General features: G+C 41.0%; 1 protein-coding gene across 2 annotated transcripts; it reads left to right on the top strand.

The window, feature by feature from the left end:
• Positions 1-254: 254 nt before the first annotated feature.
• LOC136767677 (membrane-spanning 4-domains subfamily A member 4D) lies at positions 255-7,426 on the top strand. Of its 2 annotated transcripts, XM_066721619.1 has the most exons (7): positions 279-620; positions 1,260-1,462; positions 1,588-1,686; positions 2,054-2,116; positions 2,714-2,821; positions 4,090-4,206; positions 4,917-7,426. In XM_066721619.1, exons 2-7 carry the CDS (start codon positions 1,283-1,285, stop codon positions 5,049-5,051), a joined length of 702 nt encoding a protein of 233 aa, XP_066577716.1. In that variant the 5' UTR covers positions 279-620; positions 1,260-1,282; the 3' UTR covers positions 5,052-7,426. The 2 variants fall into 2 exon arrangements, with proteins under 2 accessions (XP_066577717.1, XP_066577716.1); XM_066721620.1 differs by lacking the exon at positions 4,090-4,206 and having other exon boundaries at positions 255-620.
• Positions 7,427-7,654: the final 228 nt, after the last annotated feature.

Raw genomic sequence — 7,654 nt, 5'->3', positions numbered from 1 at the left:
GATGTCAAGTGATCATTTAACACATTCTATTCAATTCAACTGTGGAGAGCAAGTACAAATACAGTAACTGACTTGGGTAATCACTCATAATCATCTCAATACAAGATCCATTACCTAATGGTATGGTAATAATGGTAATAATGGACATAACATCAATAATGAGCAGTTATTACTAAATATTTTACTAAATTGTAGAGGTAAATAGTTGTCACTTCTAAACTATATTTCAATTGGTATGATTTTTTTATTTCTGTTACATGGGTTTTAATATTATATGTATAGATAATCATACCATTCCAAAGTTGTTCGTTTTAATGTGCATCTATGTGCACAAAATCTATATATGTATTTGGGCTGCAACAAAAATAATGTCCTTGTCTATAGGCTATAGTGTGAGCTCCCCTGGAGCTTCCAGTTTTCTTGGACAAAGGAGGAGACTTGTTTTTTACAGAAACAGTTGGCAACCACGGTTGTGCAGGAAGCTAGCGTTTCCTTAAACTTGTCGAATCAGCATTCATTCCTTCCACAAGACACAAAGAAGGGGGGATATGCGGTTACTATATTGCGATCGTCCGGGTTGTAAAGACAGAAACGAAAGACATACGACATCACTCATTGTGGTGAGTACATAATCTCTCCTTAAACAGAAGTCCCACATTTGTCTTTCTTTTCTTTATCATTTTGTGTACAAAAAATAATATCTCTGTAACTGAACCAGAACAATTTAAAATGTTTCTATGTTTTTTTAATCGCCTTGTTCCTTTTTCCTTCAGTTGAGTTATTACTACTGTTATTATGGCATTATGTATTATGCTATTATATTACCAGTTTTGGTGTTGACATTTCGTAGTTAATTGTGGCTCAATTTGGTTGATTTATATTGTGTTTTATATATGCTGTACTAAATAAGGTGGAATATAAGTCTTCTTTAATAACATCTTAACATTGTAAAGTAGTTTTTTAAAAGTCTTACAGTATTTCTAAAGGAGCTGGAGGGATTGGTGTTTATTATGTATTTACGAAACCCCTGTTCACGGAAGTGCAGCAATCAGTGCAGCTGCTTGCTTTCAAAGCAGTCTTGAATTCCTGTTTAAACTTGTAGTGCATTCTCAAAAGCAGGCTAGAAAACATGTCAGACACTTATTATTATTATAATTTTGTATTTATTGGCAGACGCCCTTATCCAGGGCGACTTACAAAATATGTCAAAACCAATCTTTACAAACTCTTTTTCTGACTCACTCTCTCCATTCATTCAGGGAGCCCTGACCAGCTGTTTAAGATGTTAACCTCTGTCCCCACTAACGGGGGCATGGTGATCATCACCCAGATGTGCCCACAGGGTCCAAGCGCTGTGCCCACTGGTGCTCCCCAGGCCGAGTCGGTGCTGCCACACAACTACACCTCCCCAAGGGATGCATCTCTAAAGCGCTTTGTGAAAGGAGAGCCCACAGCCCTGGGGGTGAGAGTCACAATCCACCCCAGCCATAGTTACCTCTACTTACCATTGAAAGTGCACATATTTGTCTCATGTTGTATCACTGAGCACTTCCTCTCTGCCCTCTCCCCCTCTCTCTGCACTCACAGGTGGTCCAGATCATGATCGGCCTTTTCTTTATCGGATTAGGCGTGGTAACTCTGCAAGAGAGATTTATAGTAGGAGTCCCAATTTGGACAGGGGCAATGGTAAGTCATATTTTTTCATATATTTTCAAGCTGTAAATATGTGTGCCCTACTTGTGGTGTCAAAGCTGTTCTCTACAGGACTGATGACACAACAGCAGACACTGAAATTAACAGGAGCCAGCAGTTGAGGTCATCTTTTTATCAGCAATAATTTCAGGCAGTTTGTCCAGCTGACTGTAGCATATGGAGCCACAGCTGACTCTCACTGTCCGTACTTGGCAGTGCAGTCTCAGGCAGACACTGCGCACACCTGACTCCAAATGCTAGTGCCTTTTGCCATTTCATCTCATCAGTCTATATATAAAAAAAGATTCATTCACTTTCTCTCTCTCTCTCTCTCTCTCTCTCTCTCACTATCACCCTTCAGCATATTGTCTCTGGGGCTCTGAGTATTGCAGGTGAGAAGAGGAAGAAAAATAACATCTGTCTGGTGAGTACAGACCGGCCTGAGATTCTGCTCAGCCTTTAGCTCTGGTCAGTGGATGGATCAGGCCAGGCAGCAGAGCCATGTGGAGATCCAGCCAGGACCCTGGCAGACTGCTGGAGTGGGTCTGTTCACTAGAGCCCACAGTCAGTACTTGCCAGTCAGCACTGAGCTCTCGACATGTCAGCTGTGGAAGTGCTGATAGGGAGACCTGCAGAACAAAAAGGGGCAAATTTGAGAAAATTACGACAAATCTAGATATGGACTCAAATTCTAGTTTCAGTCATTCTGGGGGGGGATGAACCCAAATGAAAACCACACCTTTGTTTATCCTTCTTTATGAAATACCTTCCTATTTTTGAGGAGGCTAAGAAGGAAGCCTGTTCCACAAAACTAACATTAATATTTCTATTTTGCTCCAAATATATGGAAGTAGCACCACCAGTCAAAACAACCTGTATCTGTCATTCTCAGCATTTTTATGGTCTCTACACAGGCACATACACTCAAGTTTCTGACCCAAGATCTATGACAAATAAGAGGAGCATGAACTGCTACAGATTTCTGGTGTGCCACTGAGTTGTGGTTTCTTTTCCTTTGCAGATCAAGGCAGCCCTGTCCATGAATATTGTGAGCGCGGTGGCTGCAGGCATAGCGATAATCATCAATGCCACTGACCTTGCAATTCAGAACTATTATCATTACAGACATGTAGGTTTCCTCGTGTTTTTTTAATTCATACAGAGGTGAACAGCCCTCTTCATTGAGAGCCATAGTCCTGCAGGTTTTGCAGGACTCTGAATCCTCAGTCACTGTGTAAACTCTTTGTTGCACTCTCGCTCTTTCACACTGACTCTCTCTTGCAGTCTCCCTCACACTCTTTGTTGCTCCCTCTGAACACATGGAAACTAATAAAACCCAATAATATCAGTTAATGATATAGATATAACAAAAAACAGAAGGCTCGGTTCCTCTCCAGGACCAGGGTTGGTCAGTCCTGCTAGAATATTTCTTATTGCTGTTGAATGTTTCTGGCCTGCTCAGGAAAGAAAAGTCACAGAGAACACACCCAGAAGGTCAAGAGAAGTGCAAGATAATGTAGCAATGGTGGAAGTGCAAGCTTCAGCTGCCCCAAAATGGTTTTCAGCAGTTTGTCTGGTTATAGTGCTCGGGAGTGGGGTGTCTATTATGGGCTTGACACGCTGCTCTCCAGTCCAGTCCAGAACACTTCTCTGCCAGTGTTACATAGTAGTTCCCAGAGTTCAGTGCAGTATGAACCCTGTGCTGTCATGAAAGGTTGAGCAGAAACCCCAAGACGGGAAACAGGATTCTCCACATGTGAACAACTGTTTGTGGCATCTCAGGTGCCCTCAAGTGTGTTCTGTCTCTATCAGATGAACTGATTGGTGCAATATGCTTGTGCTCATCTGCTCCTCACTTTGATGCCTCCTGCTGCTGTTCCTTATTTTTTCTGCATTTATTCATTCACAAACATCACCTTCATTGTAACTGCTTCTCTGCACTTGGTTATCATGCTGGCTCTGACACCAATGTGTGATGGGATGATGTCACTGTTCACACATCTCTGTTTGGAGTTGCACTTCTCCCTGGACAGAACCGCTCTCTGTACTATGTATTTCATTAACATCCAGATTTAGCTAGTCTTTGGTATTGTTTGCTCTTGTTTTAATATGCTTTGCAACGTATATATTTTATGAGCACTGTAAGTCATAAGTCCCCCTGAGTAGGGTTGTCTACTAATGCATAAGTAATAACGGGTGTGTATGTGTGTGTGTGTGTGTGTGTTTATTGGAGGACAACTGCCTCGTTGCCTCCCTTGTGAGGCAGTGAATGTTGAAGTAAGCTGAGTTCAGTAACTGGTGATTCCAGTTCGGGATGAAATGTGTGTTGGGGTAGGGGGGAGGGTTTTGGTGATTCTAAATAAGTGGAACATTTTTTATTCAATTTTCTCTCTCTAGAATAATTTGTACATGGTGGCAGTGTGGGTAATTCTGTTTTTCTCGATCCTGGAGTTCTGCGTGGCCATCTCTGTTTCGGCCTTTGGGTGCAAAGCTGTATGCGATGGCAACACTACGGTGAGAAACAAGTAACACATACTTGCACTGCTGTCTGGGCTCTGACTGCTTATTACAAATGCAGAAGTACCAGTTGTATGATTCTAGAAGCATTGATGAAAGTTATTTGGCCAATTGTTACCTATTGATTACCTTCACATCCCCATGTAACTGAATGTTTGTTTGTGTAATTTACTGATACTTAACACATTTATTAAAATTACCCTTACAATTACAATTCTAATTACAATTTTTATGGGAAATATTTTACTATAAGTCAATTAAATCCAGCTTTTAAAAAAGCAAGCTTGTGCCTTGTGCTGGTTGAACTGAACTGTATTTTTGCACTTTGTATTATGCTTATGTTTTGTAAGTTGCCCTGGATAAGGGTGTCTGCCAAGAGAAGAAGAAGAAGAAGAAGAAGAAGAAGAAGAAGAAGAAGAAGAAGAAGAAGAAGAAGAAGATCAATTCAATTCCGTAGCACAAAATCTCTACTTTTAATATCAATATACTTTTTCTACATTGCTTATTTTTAAATTACTTGTTTCACCAGTTCCACAAATGTTATAATATACATAATAATATACATATAAGCACTTTCATTATGGGGCTGGGCCCTGTGTTTTGCATGACTGAAGCACAGTTTAAAAAGGCAGGAAATCACAAGAACCCACTAGTGAGCTGTATTTTCACTTCTCAACACATTCTCTCTCCCTCTCACTATTCCTCAGCCTGTGATTGTCATCCAGTATGGGGCCAACCCTCAGCCAGCAACACAACCCAGCAATGACCCAGGCTACCAGCTGGCACCGGACACAGAGCAGGACACTTTTCCCAAGACCCCCCCTCCGCAGTATACAGAGTGACAGAGAGAGCCGGCTGGACCTGCACAGGGGGAGAGAGGGGAACACCGAGTCACCTGCACAGGCACTGAAGGGGGAGTGGGGGTTTCTAGAGGAAGAGCCATGAAGTCAGCCATCTTCAGAGCTGCCTTTCACACACTGTGTTTACAACTCGCCCTCGATGCTATCAGAGTCCTGCTGGTTGGATGGGTTTAGCTCCACTGATCACTTCCTCTCCGCTTCAGTGAGACGAGATGGACAGCTCCATCAATGCTGCAAATATATTACTACACATAGTTTTTTTTTTTTTTAATGCTTTAATTAATGAAATTTAAGAAATAAGCAAATAAATCTATGCAGACAATTCCTGTCTCTCTGTCCTTTGAGAGACGCCACTTATCAGGGATATCAAACCTGCATTTTAAATTCAATGCAGAGTTTCCAATGGACCAGATGCACAGAGGTCTTGAAAAGTACCCAGTCTCTTGTCCACAATACACCACTTTCAAGGTTGTCTCATACAATGGAGACAAAACAGGTTGTATTTGTGGGCATCAGAGCTACCCTTTTGTGGTGGCTCCTCCCTTCATTTAGAGTCAGATTAAGGTTATTGGTTTAATTGTAGTTCTGGTTATGATCACTGCAGACGCCACTTTTCGGATGTGACTTACTACATTTCTGTGCCTTGTGCTGGTTGGATGGGGTCTGTTCCACTGCTCACTTCCTCTCCCAACTTCAGCGACATGAGATGGACAGTATTTTATTACTGTCACTTTGAATAGCAAAATAATTGAAAAATCAATGACAGTTAACTAAATGCATTGTTATAAATATAGTTAAGGCTGGCAATTGACATACATCAAGGTACAAACTAAATCGATAGGTTGTGAATGCAACCCCGGTTATCTGAGAGAGAATACTACCCAAAGGGGATGGGCTTAAGCCTGTTACCAGGGCCCCTTCCTGGTTCCTGCTTGAATATATTGCATAATGTATTGTAATAAATCCTCTATTTGCTTGAAGTCAAAGGACTCCCGCACAACCTTGCAGCTTTTATGTAGCATTCTCTTTTTTTACATATCCAGGGTTGCATTCTCAAGTCGAGAATACTACCCCAAGGGTGAGGGGTTCAAGCCGCTGAAAGGGAGAACGCCGTCAGGCTGGTAAGGATACCAGCCCTGAGGCCATAACCTGCTAAGGAGAAGGACTCAACAAATAAATAATTTTAACACAAGGAACAATGGGACCACAGTTACGCTCCACTGGAATAGAATGTGAACAGCATCACTGCATTTATAAATTAGTGAAAGCTGGATGCTCTTGTTGTTGTAGTATCACCGATTGACCGAAGGGCTGCAGAGACACAGGCTGAACTGGTTTCAGTAACAAGTTGGGTTTATTTATTTACTATTATATGTTCTCCCACATTAATGTAACAGAACACAAATACCTTGCCAACACTTCAGGGGGGGTCCCTAACAACAAAGGTTCAAAACATAATGTCAAAACCCAGGGCCGGCTGAATAGTCTTTCCAATATTCCCTAATGAATTTAAGGTAAAAGTGACATTAACTCTAGCTAACTAGCTATTTAAATGAGCGAGCGTTACTAGTATCGTCCAAAGTAAGTTGGCTAGTTGTAACACTGCTCCAACAGTAACTATGCAATTAGATAAACTATTCATTCATCACATCACATCACCTCTGTTCTTATAAATTTTTCCTCCTCTTCTTCTTTTTCTTCCTTGGGCACCAGAGGACTTTGGTCTTTTTGGCATAGTTTGAAGTAGGCTATTGATGCTAATTTATCATTTTTCGTGTTAAGTGTCACTCACTGCTTCAGATAACTGAACTCGCCCCCCCCCAATCAGGTCAGTCTAACTATGAGATTGGCAGGGGGGTTGGGGGGATTGATGTGCCAGGATAGGGTAAAGCTGTGGGCAACAAAGGAAATACGGCCTAATAAGTGGGGGCTTTCGCTTTTTTTTAATATTTTGAATTAATAGTATTAAAATAGTATTACTAAAAAATATTTAAAAATAAATAAATAAAAATCTTCACTCATTCGGGCACCCCTATGGATGGACAGAACTCTAGCATTTGCCTATTGCGCCTATTACACGGGCCGGCCCTGTCAAAACCAAATAATACTTAACTGCAAAAATCTCTTTTAAATACAGCAAAAGTTTAATTCAGTACATGAGGAATTCAACTCACCATCCCCCAGGACTCATGGTTTTGAAATAACTGGCTTCACTTCCTCCTTTAATACAATGTGTTCTGGTTATTTGATTTTTTTTGTACAGAAGACACTTAAAATCCCCTGCTTCCAAGTCAGAGGAGTTTTTGCAAAATTACCTAGCCAAACAATAAAAGACTTAGTATAACTCTGGACTCCCAGTTTATGTTTTTGCTTGATTTCCTTGTATTTGTCAGTTTGTGTTTTTTACTCTGTGCATTTAAATACCACTTAATACTTACTCCAAGTAGCTGTAGCAGTAGCATCCACAGTGTCTACCAAGCCTTTGTCTACCCCGCAGCAGTAGCTTGTTTTATAAATAACCTTTTCAATATTTTAGAATGTTTTACAACTGCCCAATACACAGCTCCGAGTTTTGTATCCAGTAT

This window comes from Amia ocellicauda, chromosome 14 (genome assembly GCF_036373705.1).
Source record: "Amia ocellicauda isolate fAmiCal2 chromosome 14, fAmiCal2.hap1, whole genome shotgun sequence".
NCBI classification, from domain to species: domain Eukaryota; kingdom Metazoa; phylum Chordata; class Actinopteri; order Amiiformes; family Amiidae; genus Amia; species Amia ocellicauda.
This window is presented reverse-complemented; position numbering and strand designations above follow the sequence as displayed.